General features: G+C 46.2%; 1 protein-coding gene across 2 annotated transcripts in view; it reads left to right on the top strand.

Moving 5' to 3' along the window:
• The window catches only part of LOC115075844 (carcinoembryonic antigen-related cell adhesion molecule 1-like), a 90,816-nt gene extending 70,490 nt beyond the window's left edge, over nucleotides 1-20,326 (top strand). For both annotated transcript variants that reach the window (XM_029576692.1, XM_029576691.1), the window contains 2 exons: nucleotides 19,699-19,740; nucleotides 20,003-20,326. In XM_029576692.1, the coding sequence (XP_029432552.1) occupies nucleotides 19,699-19,740; nucleotides 20,003-20,050 (90 nt within the window). In that variant the 3' untranslated portion in view covers nucleotides 20,051-20,326. The remainder of the gene's footprint in view (nucleotides 1-19,698; nucleotides 19,741-20,002) is intronic.
• Nucleotides 20,327-20,611: the final 285 nt, after the last annotated feature.

Raw genomic sequence — 20,611 nt, 5'->3', positions numbered from 1 at the left:
CAGATCCTAAAATACCAATATACCTTCTTTTAGGAAAATAGAAAATGCCAAGCTACTTTCGATCCCTGCACAGAAACTTCATGCTAGCAGAATACCTCACTTTGGTGGCACATGCAGAACACAGATAGATGCACCAAATAAAGAGACCATAAAGTATAAATAGAAATGTTCAGATGAAAACTGAACTGGAAACCAAAATAAGTCAGACTCTGTATGTAGTGCAATAATGGAAATACAGAAACATCACCACAAGAATATAAGAACTTCCATAATGGGTCAAATCAAGGGTTCATCAAGCACAGTATCCTATTTACAGCAGTGGCCATTGGTCACAAGTTTCTGGCAGGATCCCAAATAATAGATAGATTCCATGCTGCTTATGCCCAGCGATAAGCAAGGGCTTCCCCAAGTCTACCTGGTTAATAACAGTTTCCGGACATTTCCTCCAATAACTTGTCCAAATATTTTTGTTTCTCACAGGACAAGCAGGATGGTACTCCTCACATATGGGTGACATCACAGGATGGAGCCCAATCACGGAACACTTTTGTCAAAGTTTCTAGAACTTTGACTGGCACCTTCTGGGCATACCGAGCATGGCACTAAACCTGCAGCCAGCAGGGGTCCCTCTTCAGTCTTCTTTTTTCCGCACAGCAGTAGCCACGCGGGTTAAGGAGCTCCACAGAGATTCCGGACAGGAATTTTCCTCACGCAATTACTTAAAACTTTCATACCTCAAATTTTTGACTCCGCAGTACTCAGGTAAGTTTTTACCCATTTTCGGTCGATTCCCATTGAGTTTGGCTCTCACGGCCTAGTGGTCTAGTGGCTGTCGACCATACCGCGGCTACATTTTTCAATGGCCATGGCATCGGGGTTCCGTCGGTGCCCGGACTGTACTCGTACCATGTCCATTACAGACCCGCATAAAGTCTGTGTAATGTGTCTTGGGTGCGAGCATGATGTCCTGACTTGCATCAAATGTGCCTTAATGACACCAAAAGGTCGCAAGGCCAGAATGGAGAAAATGAAACTTCTCTTCCATTCTCAAACTCTGACGCCGTCTATTGCATCGACGTCATCTGAACTGGCACCGTCCACTTCGCGCCAGTATCGGCCACCGGCCGGTGACCATCTGGCATCGACGACTTCTCAGCCTTCAACTACTTCTACCCCCCCTCAGGACCGAGGGGATCGTAGAGAGAAACATCGGCATCGACACCGCAAGTCTCGGACCATCGAGGAAGGAAAATCTTTGACCTCGCCATCGTCCGAGCCGCCATCAAAGAAACCCCGTCCAGAAAAGGCACCGACCCTTTCTGCGACCAGGTCACCGAGGCAACCCTCACCCGGACGGGTATCGGGAGCCGCGACTCCGCCTTTAATGGTGGTCCCTCCGGCTATGCCTCTGCCTTCTTCTTCCCTTCCGGAGCCGGGGCTGCTTGCTCCAGGTCTCCGTGAAGAACTGGACCGGATGGTTCAGGAGGCCATCGATAAGGCAACGCACAGACTTCTAGTTCCTCCGCCACCGAAACTGGTGCCGATTGTGGAACCAACCACCGATCTGATTCCGGCAGCACTGGCACCGCTGCTCTCAAAGATGTAAGCGCTTATAGCTGCTTTTCCACCGAAGGATCCTGGGTCACCGATGGCTCTGGTGCCTTCCCCGCTTTCCCTGACATCGGGAGGGGAAACACCGTTCCGCATTCTTCCATCGGGAGTGCTTCCGATGCCTCAACCATCGATGCCGATGTGCCCATTAGCGCCACCGATCCATCCATTGATGCCCTCGATGCCTTCATCGGTGCCTCCAGCACTTCCCTCGATGCCTTCGGAGCCTAGGCCAGGACCGTCAGGAATACCATCGTCCCGTCCTTCCCAGGCTCCTAGAAGGGCAGGTCCTGATCCCTATGACACCTGGACCGACGATTCTTCTTAAGACACCGATGACTTGCCATCGCCACCGTCTCCTACTGAAAGTAGGAAGTGTTCTCCTCCAGAGGACCTATCCTTCATAAACTTTGTGAAGGAAATGTCTGAATTGGTTCCCTTCCAATTGCAGACTGAACAAGATGACAGACATCAAATGATGGAGCTGTTACAATTCCTGGATGCTCCCAAGGAAATAACCTCCATCCCTATTCACCAGGTTCTTTTAGATCTCCTTAAAAAAAACTGGGAACACCCTGGTTCTGTTGCTCCAGTCAACAGAAAAGCTGATACCACTTATTTGGTCCAGTGAGCCCCAGGTTTCCAGAAACCTCAGCTGGACACCAATCTGGTTGCAGAATCTGCCCAAAAAAGGGCAAAAAGATCAAAACCTCACTCTTTCTTTCCCCAGGTAAGGAACAGAAATTCTTGGATGCCATTGGCCGACATGTCTTCCAGGGATCAATGCTTATCTCTCAGATTGCCTCCTACCAGCTATATATGACCCAGTACAACAGGGTCTTATTCAAGCAGATACAGGACTTTGCAGAGTCCCTGCCTCAACAATTCCAAGACCAACTTCTAACCCTAGTGCACAAGGGTTTTGAGGCAGGGAAGCATGAAATAAGATCTTCTTATGACATCTTTGATACCGCTTCCAGGGTATCTGCAACTTCTATTTCGGCAAGAAGGTGGGCCTGGCTTAAGTCTTCGGACTTGTGCCCTGAAGTACAAGACAGATTATCTGATCTGCTCTGCATAGGAGACAATCTGTTTGGGGAACAGATTCAGCGGATGGTGGCGGAACTCAAAGACCATCATGAGACCCTTTGCCAGCTCTCTCTGATGCCCTCTGAGTATTCCTCCAGTCTTTCAGGAAGGATACTAAAAAGTCATTCTTCCGTCCAAAGAAGTCCTATCCACCACAGTCTAGGACTCGTTCCACAAGACCTTTCCAAAAGGCCCAGTCTCGTCAATCTCGTAAACAAAAGCCACAAGCAGCTCCTCAGCCAGACCCTACTTCTGTTTTTTGACTCCTGCATAGAGAGCAGCAGCCAGTTTCCACTGCCTCACATACCAGTGGGAGGTTGATTATGCCATTTCAACAACAGGTGGCACACAATCACCTCAGACCAATGGGTCCTTACCATAATCTCTCCATTCCACCGGACTCCCCACCGGACTCCCCACCTCTACCGGTGTGGAGAACATCTGACCACTCACTACTCCTGGAGCAGGAGGTCTCCCTCCTCCTCCAGTCCAGAGCAATAGAACCAGTACCTTACTCTCAACAAGGCCTTGGATTCTATTCCCGGTACTTTCTAATCCCCAAAAAATCGGGAGGTGTTTGTCCAATTCTGGACCTATGTGCCTTCAACAAGTACCTCCAACAAGAAAAGTTCAAGATGGTAACTTTGGGTTCCCTCCTTCCTCTTCTGCAAAGAGGAGACTGGCTCTGCTCTCTCGATCTCCAAGATGCGTACACGCACATTGTGATAAATCCATCTCATCGCAGGTTCCTGAGATTTCTAGTAGGCCCCAAGCACCATCAATACCAAGTGCTCCCATTCGGCCTGGCATCTGCACCATGAGTCTTCACCAATTGCCTCGTAGTAGTAGCAGACTTCCTCAGGACTCAAGGTGTTCATGTCTACCCCTATCTAGACAATTGGTTGATCAGGGCTCCCACTCAGCAAACTGCTCTGTCGTCCTTACGTTTTACTTTACACGCTCTGATTTCGCTAGGATTTCTCGTCAACTACGCAAAATCCTGCTTAGTCCCATCTCAAAATTTATCATTCATAGGGGCACACTTGGACACCTTGCAAGCAAAGGCATTTCTGCCTCGACAGCAAGCTCTTACTCTCTTCTCCCTCGCACATCAGCTACAGTCTCAGCAATGCACGACTGCACGCCACTTCCTTATCCTACTGGGACACATGGCGTCCTCAGTACAGGTTACCCCAATGGCCCGCTTGGCCATGAGAGTCATGCAGTGGACTCTAAGGTCACAATGGACTCAGTCCGTCCAACCTCTATCAACCACTGTCCACATCACCGACTCACTCCGTCAATCTCTAGCCTGGTGGAAAAATCACATCAATCTCCTCCAAGGCCTGCCCTTCCAGGCTTCAGACCCTCAAATAATTCTCACCACCGATGCTTCCAACCTCGGCTGGGGAGCCCATGTGGTCGATCTGCAAACACAAGGAACTTGGTCTCCAGAGGAAGCCAAACACCAAATCAATTTCCTGGAGCTTCGAGCAATCAGATATGCTCTCAGGGTATTTCAGGATCGCCTTTCCAAACAGGTCATCCTGATTCAGACGGATAACCAGGTGGCCATGTGGTACATCAACAAACATGGAGGGTCGGGCTCCTTCCTACTTTGTCAGGAAGCTGCGCAGATATGGGCGGAGGCCCTCTCCCACTCGATGTACCTCAGGGCCACCTATTTGCTGGGAGTGGACAATGTGTTGGCAGACAACCTAAGTCACACTTTCAATCCGCACGAGTGGTCCCTCAATCCCTCAGTAGCGGACGCAATATTCCAACGTTGGGGTCATCCTCGCATAGACCTCTTTGCGTCACCTCAAAACCGCAAGATAGAGAACATTTGCTCTCTCACTCGCAGCCACACTCACAGCCAAGAGATGCATTCTCCCTCTCATGGTCAACCGGTCTCCTATATGCATTCCCTTCACTCCCACTTCTCTTGAAGACTCTTGTGAATTTATGACAGGACAACGGTCGCATGATCCTGATAGCACCTCACTGGCCTCGCCAAGTATGGTTTCCAATACTTCAGGATCTCTCCATTCGCAGGCACATTCCCTTGGGAACAGACCCGCTTCTGATCACTCAGAACGACGGGTGCCTGCGCCACCCCAATCTTCAAGCTTTGTCCCTGACGGCCAGGATGTTGAAAGGTTAATTCTTCAGCCACTTAACCTTTCGGAGCCAGTTTCCTGTGTCCTGATTGCTTCGCGGAAGCCTTCCACGAGAAAGTCTTACCTCTACAAATGGAACAGGTTTAAGTCATGGTGTTACATAAGAACATAAGAACATAAGAAATTGCCATGCTGGGTCAGACCAAGGGTCCATCAAGCTCAGCATCTTGTTTCCAACAGAGGCCAAACCAGGCCACAAGAACCTGGCAATTACCCAAACACTAAGAAGATCCCATGCTACTGATGCAATTAATAGCAGTGGCTATTCCCTAAGTAAACTTGATTATTAGCCATTAATGGACTTCTCCTCCAAGAACTTATCCAAACCTTTTTTGAACCCAGCTACACTAACTGCACTAAACACATCCTCTGGCAACAAATTCTAGAGCTTTATTGTGCATTGAGTGAAAAAGAATTTTCTCCGATTAGCCTTAAATATGCTACTTGCTAACTTCATGGAATGCCCCCTAGTCCTTATATTATTCGAAAGTGTAAATAACTGAGTCACATCTACTCGTTCAAGACCTCTCATGATCTTAAAGACCTCTATAATAACCCCCCTCAGCTGTCTCTTCTCCAAGCTGAACAGCCCTAACCTCTTCAGCCTTTCCTCATAGGGGAGCTGTTCCATCCCCTTTATCATTTTGGTTGCCCTTCTCTGTACCTTCTCCATCGCAACTATATCTTTTTTGAGATGCAGCGACCAGAATTGTACAAAGAATTCAAGGTGTGGTCTCACCATGGAGCGATACAGAGGCATTATGACATTTTCTGTTTTATTCACCATTCCCTTTCTAATAATTCCCAACATACTGTTTGCTTTTTTGACTGCTGCAGCACACTGAGCCGACGATTTTAAATTATTATCCACTATGATGCCTAGATCTTTTTCCTGGGTGGTAGCTCCTAATATGGAACCTAACATCGTGTAACTACAGCAAGGGTTATTTTTCCCTATATGCAACACCTTGCACTTGTCCACATTAAATTTCATCTGCCATTTGGATGCCCAATCTTCCAGTTTTGCAAGGTCCTCCTGTAATGTATCATAATCTGCTTGTGATTTAACTACTGTGAATAATTTTGTATCATCCACAAATTTGATACCCTCACTCATCGTATTCCTTTCCAGATCATTTATACATATATTGAACACCAGTCCAAGTACAGATCTCTGAGGCACTCCATTGTTTACCCTTTTCCACTAAGAAAATTGACCATTTAATCCTACTCTTTGTTTCCTGTCTTTTAACCAGTTTGTAATCCACGAAAGGACATCGCCTCCTATCCCATGACTTTTTAGTTTTCGTAGAAGCCTCTCATGAGGGACTTTGTCAAATGCCTTCTGAAAATCCAAATACACTACATCTACTGGTTCACCTTTATCCACATGTTTATTAATCCCTTCAAAAAAGTGAAGCAGATTTGTTAGGCAAGACTTCCCTTGGGTAAATCCGTGTTGACTGTGTTCCATTAAATCATGTCTTTCTATATGCTCTACGATTTTGATCTTGAGAATAGTTTCCACTATTTTTCACGGCACTGAAGTTAGGCTCACTGGTCTATAGTTACCCGGATCGCCCCTGGAGCCTTTTTTAAATAGTGGGGTTACATTGGACACCCTCCAGTCTTCAGGTACAATGGATGATTTTAATAATAGGTTACACATTTTTACTAATAGATCTGAAATTTCATTTTTTAGTTCCTTCAGTACCCTAGAATGCATACCATCCGGTCCAGGTGATTTGCTACTTTTTAGTTTGTCAATCTGGCCTACTACATCTTCCAGGTTCACAATGGTTTCATTCAGTTCGTCTGACTCATCACCCCTGAAAATCATCTCCAGAACTGGTATCTCCCCAACATTCTCATTAGTAAATACGGAAGCAAAGAATTAATTTAGTCTTTCTGCAATGGCCTTATCTTCCCTAAGAGCCCCTTTAACCCCTCGGTCATCTAAATGGTCCAACCAACTCCCTCTCAGGTTTCTTGCTTTGGATATATTTTTAAAAGTTTTTATTATGAGTTTTTGCCTCGATGGTCAACTTCATTTCAAATTCTCTCTTCGCCTGTCTTATCAATGTTTTACACTTAATGCTTATGTTTTATCCTATTTTCTTCAGATGGATCCTTCTTCCAATTTTTGAAGGATTTTTTTTGGCTAAAATAGCCTCTTTCACCTCACCTTTTAACCATGACTGTAATCATTTTGCCTTCCTTCCACCTTTCTTAATGCGTGGAATACATATGGACTGTGCCTCTAAGGTTGTATTTTTAAACAATGTCCAAACAGTTGCACCTTTCAGTTTTTTTCTAACTATTTTCCTCATTTTATTAAAGTTTCCCTTTTGAAAGATTAGTGTTAGAGCTGCAGATTTACTTGGTCCCCCTTCCAGTTATTAGTTTAAATTTGATCATGTTATGATCACTGTTGCCAAGTGGCTCCACCACCGTTACCTCTCTCACCAAATCCTGCGTTCCACTAAGAATTAAATCTAAAATAGCTCCCTCTCATGTTGGTTCCTGAACCAATTGCTCTTGGGAGTTTAGGGATTTTTTAAAAACAGTTTTCTATAAGTTGGCACAGTACATGTCGGGGGAGAAAGGATGAAGGGGGTACAGAGTTGAAGGACTGCCTAGGGAATTTACTACCCTTGCAGCAGCCCTAGCAATGCAGTGCACAGTGGGGTGTATGTTAGAATGTGCATCAGAGTGAGCAGTGCAATGCAAGGCGGGGTATGCATCAGGGTAAGCAGTGTGATAGGATCAGCAGCAGAGTGCACCTCAGTATGAGCAGTGCAATGCAAGGCGGGGTATGCATCAGGGTAAGCAGTGTGATAGGATCAGCAGCAGAGTGCGCCTCAGTGTGAGCAGTGCAATGCAAGGCGGGGTATGCATCAGGGTAAGCAGTGTGATAGGGTCAGCAGCAGAGTGCGCATCAGAGTGAGTGTTCTCCTCAATCCCTTGATCCCTTTACCTGTTCCACCACAAAGTTTCTAGATTATCTCTGGCATTTGTCAGAATCAGGTCTAAAAACTTCCTCCATCAGAATGCATGTCAGTGCGGTGGCCGGGGATGTTCCTATTTCAGTACAACCCCTCGTAACACGTTTTCTGAAAGGCTTGCTTCACCTCAAGTCTCCACTATGCCCTCCGGCCCCTTCTTGGGACCTCAATCTGGTTTTGGGTCGGCTCATGAAACCAACATTCGAGCCTTTCCAATCCTGTGATCTTCGCTATCTCACATGGAAAATGATTTTTCTTTTGGCAATCACCTATGCTCGCAGAGTTAGTGAGTTACAGGCCCTAGTTACCTATCCGCCTTACACTAAACTTCTGCAGGACCGGGCACTACTCCGCACTCACCCTAAGTTCTTACCTAAGGTAGTATTGGAGTTTCACATTAATCAATCCATTATAATACCTACCTTCTTTCCCAGGCCTCACTCCAATCCAGGAGAACAGGCTCTGCATACCCTTGACTGCAAACGGGCTCTAGCCTTCTGTCTAGACCGTACAGCTGCCCACAGGAAAAGCACTCAATTGTTTGTCTCTTTCCATTCCATCAAATTGGGGCAGCCTGTGAGTAAGCAGACTCTCTCCTCCTGGTTAGCGGACTGCATATCCTTTTGCTATCAGCAAGCAGGCATTCCGCTTCAAGACCGTGTTAAAGCACACTCTGTGAGGGCCATGGCGACTTCAGTAGCGCACCTATGCTCGGTGCCACTTCCTGACATTTGCAGGGCTGCTACCTGGAGTTCTCTCCATATCTTTACAGCCCATTATTGCTTAGACAAGGCCGGAAGACAAGATTCCATCTTCAGCCAGTCTGTCTTGCGAAACCTTTTTACAACTGTTATTGTTTGTAAGGGTTTTGGGTGGACCCCTGGACTCTGTGGCTGATGACCACGCCCACTGGGGGAAGTCCCGTGAGGGGCCACAGGTCAGGCGCAGCTTTAGGACCCACACACAGATCTTTTATTAGACAATATTGGTAAGCCACCAGAGGTGGTGATATTGAGTTGGAGTATAGCCCGGCTGGGCTTGTATTCCCTCAGCCTCTGGAACAGCGATCCCACAATGGCTGTGCTGTAGTGGAAAGAAACTGAGATCTTGAGTAAAAGCAATATATGCAGGGTTCAGGAATAGAGCCTCGGTAATGTACTCACGCAGTGGTCTCTCAGTATGGAGCACAGGAGCTGAAGTAAAGGCAGGTCCTCGAGGCGCGAGTACCTGGTTCCAGGGAACAGTTCTGAGAGATATAGATGGTAACTCACAGATGGTATAGCGGGGTCTTCCAGGCAGAAGTGAAGTCCAGGTAGCAAGTCCAGGAACATGGGCCCTCGAGGAGCGAGTACCGGTTCCAGACAGCGACCTGAAAAAGAAGAGAGAGAGAGAGGCCCCCGAGGAGCGGGTACCCCAAATAGAGTAAGTCCAGAATGGAGGCAGAGTAGCTAGGTACGGAGAGCGAATCCCATCCGTTAGGAAACCTTCTCCTTGCTAACTCGTAGGCTAGCAATCGCGTAGGTTATTTGTATCCTGGATGCATGATGTCATCACAGGGGGATGCCCCTGAGGTTCGCGCCACTGAAGGTACTTGAAGCAGGGCCGCGCGGCGCGCACACCCTAAGGCAACTGGACAATATGGCAGGAGGCAGTGCCCAAGCCAGTCCGGGGACACCGGAGAGGACGGCAGGCAGATGCCATGGCAGCCAATCGTCCGTCAACCGCAGGAGGAGTCGCCAGAGAGGTAAGGAGGGCGGAGTGGAGACATCGGGCAGCGACAGTCGCAACAACAACTTGATGTACCAACACCCTTCCGCCTGCCCGTTAGGGTTCAGGATGCCCGCTACCAAATTCCACCCCAGTCCTTGTGCCTATTGCACATCTTGGGTACATTTGGTGCATTTCTTGGAAATCCTCAGCTCGGTACTCACCCATATGTGAGGACTACCGTCCTGCTTGTCCTGTGAGAAAGCAAATGTTGCTTACCTGTAACAGGTGTTCTCACAGGACAGCAGGATGTTAGTCCTCACGAAACCCGCCCGCCGCCTCGCAGTGTTGGGTTCGTTACTTTTTCTTATTTTATTTTTCGGCACTTCCTGTAGCTTTAAACAAGACTGAAGGGGGACCCCTGCTGGATGCAGGGTTGGTGCCATGCTGGGCATGCCCAGTAGGTGCCAGTCAAAGTTCTAGAAACTTTGACAAAAGTGTTCCGTGATTGGGCTCCATCCTGTGATGTCACCCATATGTGAGGACTTACATCCTGCTGTCCTGTGAGAATACCTGTTACAGGTAAGCAACATTTGCTAAACCAGCTATGCTAACTGCCTTTACTATATCCTCTGGCAATGAATTCCTGAGTTTAATTGTATGTTGTGTGAAAAAAATATTTTCTCCAGTTTGTTTTAAATGTGCTACTTAGTAACTTCATGGAGTGTCCCCCTAATCTTTTAGTGTTTTGAAAGAGTAAACAACCAAATTGCATTTACCTGTTTTATTCATTATTTATTTATTTAAAAGTTTTTATATACCGTCATTAAGTTATTTAGCATCATAACGGTTTACAATGGGGCACATATATCAAAGAGAAAATAGATCATATTTTACATAGAGGGTGCCAGTATTATCCGGTAACAAATACACATTAAGTACTATTTGGTTTATGACATGGAATTTACATTAATGAAATTCACATGGGAGAGTATATGTTTTTTTGGTATACAACCTGTCGGTTTATTGACTATGATTATCTGAAGGATAAAAAAATTTCCAGGTAGTGTCTGGAGATTGTGTGCTGGGTGCTCTATATCCGTTTATCCTTATTTATTGGCTTGCGTCGTTCTCTTTATCGAAGGCTTGTTTGAAAAGCCAGGTTTTGAGGTTTAATTTGAAAAGTTTATGATTTCTCTGAAGTCGTAGCTAAAGAGGCATGGTGTTCCATAATATGGGACCGGCCAGAGACAATGCACGATCCCTAACCTGGGTTAGTCTTGCTGTATTCACAGATGGAATGGTTAAGAGAGCTTTATTTGCTGATCTTAAATTCCTATGTGGGACATGTACTCGAAGTGCTGTGTTCAGCCATTCTGCTTTTTCGTCATGAATCAGTTTGTGTATTGTGGAAAGTTCTTTGAACTGAGCTCGTTGTTCTATGGGTAGCCAATGTAGTTCGGCTAGTGTATCTGTGATGTGATCTTTTTTACTTTTTCCAGTGAGAATTCTAGCTGCAGAGTTTTGTAATATTTGCAGTGGTCTTATCTTAGTGTAAGGTAAACCAAGTAGTAAGGCATTACAATAGTCAGTGCTTGCAAAGATCAGTGATTGAAGCACTGTGCAAAAGTTTGGCAGCGATAGTAATGGTTTAAGTTTTCTAAGTACCATGAGTTTAGCATACCCTTCTTTAACCTTTAGTGTTATGTGCTGTTTGAGGTTTAGTTCTGTGTCAATTAATACTCCGAGGTTGCATACCTTCTCAGCTAATTCAATTTTTTTGGTTACTGTTGAGAATTATAGGAGTTTGTGTAATGTTTATGCTCTTTCTTTCTAAGTGTATGAATTCAGTTTTGTTAATGTTAATTATCAGCTCCATTTGGTTTAGAAGTTGTTTTATTATGTCTAGATACATAATGGCTAAACTTATTGGGGTAGATTTTAAAATTTGCGCGATCGCGTACTTTTGTTCGCGCACCAGGCGCGAACAAAAGTACGCTGGATTTTATAAGATACGCGCGTAGCCGCGTGTATCTTATAAAATCTACGCGATTTTTGGCGTAGAAATCTCTACGCGAGATTTCTACGCCAAAAAAATACACGGCTTCTTATATGACCCAAAAACACTATTCTCATATGTAGCTGCCCTTACCACACCTATGCCCCTCACCATCCCAGAAGAAGAAGCCCAGAACAAATCCACAGAGTTGGCTATCTTTTTTGATAACAAAATCAAAAACCTACTTGCCCCCCTGGCATCAACTAACACGTCCCCAAACCCTTCGCAACCATTAAGCCTCGCAACCAATAACCTTCCACCAACTATCTACAGACCATCACTAGAAATTCTTGAACAGACATCCTCCCTGGAAATTGAATCAATAATCAAGAAAATGAAACCTTCCACTCATCCATTGGACCAAATACCAACCAAACTACTTCTCACCATCCCTAACACCATTGCTAAACCGCTGGCAGACATCATAAATTGCTCCTTCAATCAAGGATCGGTCCCGGACTCCTTAAAAATTGCTTCACTTAAACCCTTACTTAAAAAACCCAACCTGGACCCAGCCAACCCTGCAAACTTCCGCCCCATTGCAAACCTACCTTTTATAGCCAAGCTAATGGAAAAGCTTGTCAACATCCGACTCACAGACTACCTTGACTCCCACAATATTCTCTACCCCTCTCAATTCGGATTCAGGAAACGCCTAAACACAGAATCCCGCCTTCTTTCTCTAACGGACAACATCCTGATGGGCCTTGACAAGGGACAATCTTACCTGCTAGCCCTTCTCGACATCTCTGCCGCGTTCGACACGGTAAACCACACTATCCTCTTAAACCGTTTAATGGAAATAGGCATATCCGGCTCTGCACTGCTCTGGTTCACATCCTTTCTGAACAACAGACACTACAAAGTCAAAATAAATGACAAAGAATCTCACTCCATTCCATCAAACCAAGGCGTACCTCAGGGTTCGTCACTTTCCCCTACCCTGTTCAATATATATCTACTCCCTTTATGCCAGCTACTCAATAGTCTCAATCTCACCCACTTTATATACGCGGACGATGTACAAATCATAATCCCCATCTCGGACCCCATCTCTACTCTAAATTTGTGGAACAACTGCTTACACGCCATCAACCTTCTGCTCTCTAGTCTCAACCTGGTCCTAAATACTTCCAAAACGGAACTACTGGTTATCTCCCCTAGTGACAACAACCCCCTCGCAAATAATGCTAGCATCCCATTAGCAAACCAGGTCAGAGATCTTGGGGCCACCCTTGACTCTAGAATGAATTTCAAAAAATTCATTAACGCCACAACCAAAGAATGCTTCTTCAAGCTACAGGTCCTGAAGCAACTTAGACCGCTCTTACACTTCAAGGATTTCCGTTCGGTGCTTCAAGCCATACTGTTTTCAAAGATCGACTATTGTAACGCTCTATTACTTGGTCTCCCCGCTTCGTCCACCAAACCTCTTCAGATGCTGCAAAACGCAGCGGCTAGGATCCTTACAAACACTCGTCGCAAGGACCATATCACACCAATCCTAAAAATCCTACACTGGCTGCCCATCCAATATAGAATACTTTTCAAGGCTCTCACCATCATCCACAAATCCGTCTACCAGCAATCCACTCTCCAACTCACCTTCCCACTCGAATTACATACTTCCGCAAGACTGATCAGAACTGCCTACAAAGGTTCGCTCAAGGCCCCCCCCAACAAATCATCGGTCCACAACTCTATTCACAAGCGAGCTCTTTCAACAGCAGGTCCACTACATTGGAATTCACTTCCCCAAGACTTACGCCAAGAACAATGCCATTCAACATTCAGAAAGAAATTGAAAACCTGGCTGTTCGCAGAAGCCTACCGCTGAAGGATCTCCTCAACCATCACTGACTCTCATTCTCCCACCCCTCCCTAATCCCTACCCCCTTTTTTCCCTCTCCCCTTCCCCCCCACCCTACCTCACCCTTTCCTTCTCCCACTGGTCATACCATGCTAATAACTGCCTAGGATAAATCTATGTTTACGTAACTTATAGTTTTTGTTGATTATATATTTATCTCTCTCTAATTGTTTCTTAGTTTAAATTCTGTACTGTCTTCCATTGCCCAGGTTTTACGCTCCCTGTTTAATGTAACTTTACTTTCTACCTTGATGTTAATTGGTTTCCCCTCAGTTACATTGTAAACCGGTACGATAAGACCTAGTCTTGAGCATCGGTATAGTAAAAGAAATTAAATAAATAAATAAATAAATATCTTATAAAATCCGGGGTCGGCGCGCGCAAGGGGGTGCACATTTGTGCAACCTGCGCGCGCCGAGCCCAGCACACGCTGCCTGTTCCCTCCGCCCTCCCCCCATCTTTCCCTCCCTTCCCCTACCTAACCCACCCCCCAGCCCTATCTAAACCCCCCCTTACCTTTGTTGGCAGATTTACACCTGCTAAAAGCAGATGTAAATCTGCGTGCGCCAGCGGGCTGCTGGCGCGCCATCACCCGACCCGGGGGCTGGTCCGGAGGCCTTGACCACGCCGCCACACCCCCGGGCCCGCCCCCGAAACGCCGCGTCACGCCCCCAAAACCCCGCGTCATTTCGGGAACGCCCCAGACACGCCCCCTCCCCGCCCCTTTTACGAAGCCCCAGGACTTACGAGCGTCCCGGGGCTCTGCGCGTGCCGGCGGCCTATGCAAAATAGGTGCGCCGGCGCGCGCAGGGCATTTAAAATCCGCCCCATTGTTTTTTCAATGGTGTCCTCTATTTGTAGGATTAATTGAATGTCATCGGCGTAAACATAATGGGGTAGATTTAAAAAATTTGCGCGATCGCATACTTTTGTTCGCGCACCAGGTGCGAACAAAAGTACGCTGGATTTTATAAGATACGCGTGTAGCCATGCGTATCTTATAAAATCCGGGGTCGGCGCACGCAAGGGGGTGCACATTTGTGCAACTTGCGCGCGCCGAGCCCAGCGCGCACTGCCTGTGCGGCCTCAGAGGGAACTTTCCTTCGCCCTCCCCCCACCTTCCCCTCCCTTCCCCTACCTAACCCACCCCCCGGCCCTATCTAAACCCCCCCTTACCTTTGTTGGCAGATTTACGCCTGCTAAAAGCAGATGTAAATCTGTGCGCGCCAGCGGGCTGCTGGCGCGCCATCACCCAACCCGGGGGCTTGTCCAGAGGCCTCGACCACGCCCCCAGGCTGGCACCACGCCCCCGGGCCCGCCCCTGAAATGCCACGTCATGCCCCTGAAACGCCGCGTCATTTCGGGAACGCCCCCGACATGCCCCCTCCTCGCCCCTTTTACGAAGCCCCGGGACTTACATGCGTCCCGGGGCTCTGCGCACGCCGGCGGCCTATGCAAAATAGGCGCGCCGGCGCGCGAGGGCACTGCGCGCGTAAATCCGGCCGGATTTACGCGCGCAGGGCATTTAAAATCCGCCCCAATGTATGATTCCTAGTCCTGCGAGGAGATGGCATAGTGGAAGTAGATATATGTTAAATAAAGAGACTAGCTGAAAGTGCTGATCCTTGAGGAACTCCTGTTTTTAGGGTTATTTTATCAGATAGAGCGTTTTCAATTTGAACTTGAAATGTTCAGTTATTTAGATATGACCTGAACCATGTGATTGTTTTACCATGTAGACCTATTTCTTCAAGTCATTTTATTAGTATTTTGTGATTCACTGTGTCAAAGGCTGCTGATAAATCCAGTAATACCAGAATGTAATGTTTTCCGCTGTCAAATCCTCTTAGTGTATTATCTGTTAGCGCGAGTAAAAGAGTTTCAGTGCTTTAGTGCTTACGGAAGCCATGTTGGGTTAGGTAAAGGATATTGTTTTTATCTAAGTTGTTTTTGCACTGTTTTTTCAATTAATTTTGCCAATAGAGGTAGATTGGATACTGGCCTATAGTTTGCTAGTGTTAGGGGGTCCATGTTTTTTTTCTTTAAAATTGGTTTGATGATTGCTCCTTTCAGTATTTCTGGCATGTGACCTTCTTCTAGGGAGGAGTTTATAATTTTTGCAATAGTTGGAGCGGTGATGTCAGGAAACTTTTATTTCTGATATGGGTAATGTATCTATTTTGGTGGGGCGGGGTTAAGTTGTCTAAGCATGTTCTCGACCTCACTGTTAGTTATCTCATCGAATTTGGATCATTGTGTCACGTCTCTTTTACACATTTTAATCTCTTGTTTGGGTGTCTTTGGTATTTTGGTTCGCAGGTTCTCAATTTTATCATTAAAATATCTAGGGATGTGAATCGTGTCCTCGATCGTCTTAACGATCGATTTCGGCTGGGAGGGGGAGGGAATCGTATTGTTGCCGTTTGGGGGGGTAAAATATCGTGAAAAATCGTTAAAAATCGTTAAAAATCGAAAAATCGAAAAACCGGCACATTAAAACCCCCTAAAACCCACCCCCGACCCTTTAAATTAAATCCCCCACCCTCCCGAACCCCCCCCCAAATAACTTAAATAACCTGCGGGTCCAGCGGCGGTCCGGAACAGCAGCGGTCCGGAACGGGCTCCTGCTCTGAATCTTGTCATCTTCAGCCGGCGCCATTTTCCAAAATGGCGCCGAAAAATGGCGGCGGCCATAGACGAAAAAGATTGGACGGCAGGAGGTCCTTCCGGACCCCCGCTGGACTTTTGGCAAGTCTCGTGGGGGTCAGGAGGCCCCCCACAAGCTGGCCAAAAGTTCCTGGAGGTCCAGCGGGGGTCAGGGAGCGATTTCCCGCCGCGAATCATTTTCGTACGGAAAATGGCGCCGGCCATACGCGTATGGCCGGCGCCATTTTCCGTATGGAAAATGGCGCCGGCAGGAGATCGACTGCAGGAGGTCGTTCAGCGAGGCGCCGGAACCCTCGCTGAACGACCTCCTGCAGTCGATCTCCTGCCGGCGCCATTTTCCGTACGAAAACGATTCGCGGCGGGAAATCGCTCCCTGACCCCCGCTGGACCTCCAGGAACTTTTGGCCAGCTTGTGGGGGGCCTCCTGACCCCCACGAGACTTGCCAAAAGTCCAGCGGGGGTCCGGAAGGACCTCCTGCCGTCCAATCTTTTTCGTCTATGGCCGCCGCCATTTTTCGGCGCCATTTTGGAAAATGGCGCCGGCTGAAGACGACAAGATTCAGAGCAGGAGCCCGTTCCGGACCGCTGCCGTTCCGGACCGCCGCTGGACCCGCAGGTTATTTAAGTTATTTGGGGGGGGGTTCGGGAGGGTGGGGGATTTAATTTAAAGGGTCGGGGGTGGGTTTTAGGGGGTTTTAGTGTGCCGGCTCACGATTCTAACGATTTATAACAATAAATCGTTAGAATCTGTATGGTATTGTGTTCCATAACGGTTTAAGACGATATTAAAATTATCGGACGATAATTTTAATCGTCCTAAAACGATTCACATCCCTAAAAATATCTAGCTATTTCATTGCTTCTGTTTTCGGGTAAGTTATCTGGGGAGTTTGTAGTATCTCTGGTGAGATTATCGACTATTTTGAAAACGGTTCTTGAGTTATTCAAGTATTTTTCTATCTTTGTGCTAAAGTACGACTTTTTGGCTTCGAGAATTGATTTTTTGTAGTATGCTAGTTGTTTACGGTATTGAGTCAGGTGATCAGCGGTTGTATTGTTTTTCCAATTTTTTCCTAAGTTTTTGTTTCAATTCCTTATGTGTTCGGTATACCATGGATTTTTTTGTTTTGATTCCTTTGCATGTATGTTTTTTTGGGGGGGATTATGTTATCCACTAATTTATTAGTCATATTGATCCAGGCTGTTGTTGCTGTATTGCTGTCAGGGTAATTAAATGATTTAAGTTCATCTTGTAACTTGTCTTTCAGTGTTTCAGTATTAAATGGGGGGTGGTAAGTGATGACCATTGGTTCCTTTTTTGGTATTTCTGTTGAATTTGCAAGTGATAGTATAGATTGAATAAGTAGGTGATCAGACCATGGGATTTGTGTATAGCTTGTGTTTGTTTGTTTGTTTGTTTGTTTATTTATTTATTTATTTATTTAACCTTTTTATATACCGAGACTTTCATTAGTTACTTCAAGCCGGTTTACATGCTTCTTAAAAACATAGAAAATAAAACAATATTTAAACCATTAAAACAGATAAAATTTGTTTCTTCTCAATTTTATAGACCTTTAATATCTCCCCTCATCCATCTCTTCTCCAAGCTGAAGAGCCCTAACCTCTTTAGCTTTTCCTCTTAGGGAAGCTGTTCTATCTCCTCCATGATTTTGGTCACTTTTTTCTGTCCTGTTTCTCATTCCGCTATATCATTTTTTCTGTTCATTCTTGTGGTTTGTCTCAAAGTAAGTCTCCTTGCCTCTTCTATTTATGCTTGTGGTGCATGTCAGAGTAGGTCTACTTTCTTATTTTGTTCAAGCCTGATAAAGTAGACTTTTGTATTAAAAAATTAAATAGTAACAAAGTAATGATGACAGAAAAAGACCAAATGGTCCATCCAGTCTACTCAGCAAGTAACTGCTGCTCCATGTAGATTACCCCATATTTCTGTTAAGGGTAGTAACTTCCACGCCATGCAGGTTAACCCCATGCCTCATGTTAAAGGTAGTAATACCACTACAACATTTTTGTAGGGTAAGCAGCCTTGATAATTCAGACAATGCTGCTTGAACATGCTTTGCTTTTGGACTTGGCCATAGAAGCAGTCCTGCACTAGAGATGTGAATCGTGTCCTCGATCGTCTTAACGATCGATTTCGGCTGGGAGGGGGAGGGAATCGTATTGTTGCCGTTTGGGTTTTAAAAATATCGTGAAAAATCGTTAAAATCGTGAGCCAACCCCCTAAAACCCACCCCCGACCCTTTAAATTAAATCCCCCACCCTCCCGAACCCCCCCCAAATGCTTTAAATTACCTGGGGATCCAGCGGTGGTCCAGAACGGCGGCGGTCCGGAACGGCCCCCTCAATTGAATCCTTTTGTCTTCAGCTGGCGCCATTTTGCAAAATGGCCGCCGCAAAATGGCGGCGGCCATAGACAAAAACGATTCGACGCAGGAGGTCGTTCCGGACCCCCGCTGGACTTTTGGCAAGTCTTGTGGGGGTCAGGAGGCCCCCCCAAGCTGGCCAAAAGTTTCTGGGAGTCCAGCGGGGTTCAGGAAGCGATTTCTTGCCGCAAATCATTTTCCGTACGGAAAATGGCGCAGCGGGGGTTCCATACGGAAAATGGCGCAGCGGGGGTTCCGGACCGCCGCTGAACGACCTCCTGCAGTCGATCTCCTGCCGGCACCATTTTCCGTACGGAAAACAATTCGCGGCAAGAAATCGCTTCCTGAACCCCGCTGGACTCCCAGAAACTTTTGGCCAGCTTGGGGGGGCCTCCTGACCCCCACAAGACTTGCCAAAAGTCCAGCGGGGGTCTGGAACGACCTCCTGCTGTCGAATCGTTTTTGTCTATGGCCGCCGCCATTTTGCGGCGGCCATTTTGCAAAATGGCGCCGGCTGAAGACAAAAGGATTCAATTGAGGGGGCCAGTTCCGGACCGCCGCCGTTCTGGACCACCGCTGGATCCCCAGGTAATTTAAAGCATTTGGGGGGGGGGGTTCGGGAGGGTGGGGGATTTAATTTAAAGGGTCGGGGGTGGGTTTTAGGGGGTTTTAGTGTGCCGGTTTTCCTGCCCTCCCCCTTCCCCCGATTTACGATTTTTTAACAATAAATCGGGGGAATTGGTATTGTATCGTGGCCCTAACGATTTTTGACGATTTAAAATATATCGGACGATATTTTAAATCGTCAAAAAACGATTCACATCCCTATCCTGCACTTTTTCCCTAATGTCTACAAATCAGTACCCCGAACCTTAAAAGTCAGGGCCCAGTGTGGGTTGCTTCAATAAATCTGTTCATCTATAAGGTGTCACCAAACTCTGTGTCATCCTTGCTTCTACAAACTAACATGGCTACACTGCTGGAAATTCTGTTCCTTCCTGTGGTTAATGAGCATGGACAAAGGAGGGAGGGAGACCTGTGACAGCATAGCAGGTGGCACAAATGGGCAGAGTGGGTGTGTCATCTATGTTTCTATGTAATATTATACATTCCTCCCCTACAGATTAACACCTTGAATTCCACAGCATCAGACTCTGCTTATATGGTAAGAGAACCTGCTTTGAACACTGAAATGGTATTGAGTCTGCTCCTATGTAATTTCTTTTCCTCCATATAAAATATACTGTATCCTGCCATATATCATTTGTCTTCCCTACTTCTGTATAAATTGTAATCCCTTCTTTAGATATTGCACACTCTCTACTTAATATCTCCCCTTATATAATTTCTTTTACCTCCCTATAAATAATACAATACCAATTATGTTTTGTAAAAATAATTTTGGTGTTTCTGTGTTTGATTTTCAGGATTTACAGTTCAGAAGTCAATCTGTTTACAGTGAGTTAAAGAAGTAAGCAGGAGCCTGGAAGTACATATGGGCCACTCCTATGGAATGAGTCAATCAAAAAGCACACTAGTATCAAGAGATCTGGAATATCTTCCACTGATAACTCTGCAGACTGTAACTGATAAGGCCTTTTAAATAACTGGAATATCTCTGTCAACCTTACAGATTAACTGGTAAGAACATAAGAAATTGCCATGCTGGGTCAGACCAAGGGTCCATCAAGCCCAGCATCCTGTTTCCAACAGTGGCCAAATCAGGCCACAAGAACCCAAGAACCCAGACACCAAGACAATCCCATGCTACTGATGCCAATAATAGAAGAGGCTATTCCTTAAGTCAACTTGATTAATAGCAGTCAATGGAACTTATCCAAACCTAATAGCAGTCAATGGAACTTATCCAAACCTTTTTTAAACCCAGCTACACTAACTGCACTAACCACATCCTCTGGCAACAAATTCCAGAGCTTAATTGTGCATTGAGTGAAAAAGAATTTTCTCCGATTAGTCTTAAATGTGCTACTTGCTAACTTCATGGAATTCCCCCTAGTCCTTCTATTATTCGAAAG

Source organism: Rhinatrema bivittatum, chromosome 14 (genome assembly GCF_901001135.1).
Source record: "Rhinatrema bivittatum chromosome 14, aRhiBiv1.1, whole genome shotgun sequence".
NCBI lineage: Eukaryota > Metazoa > Chordata > Amphibia > Gymnophiona > Rhinatrematidae > Rhinatrema > Rhinatrema bivittatum.
Note: the sequence above shows the minus strand (reverse complement) of the source record. Positions and strands in the feature narration are given on the sequence as shown.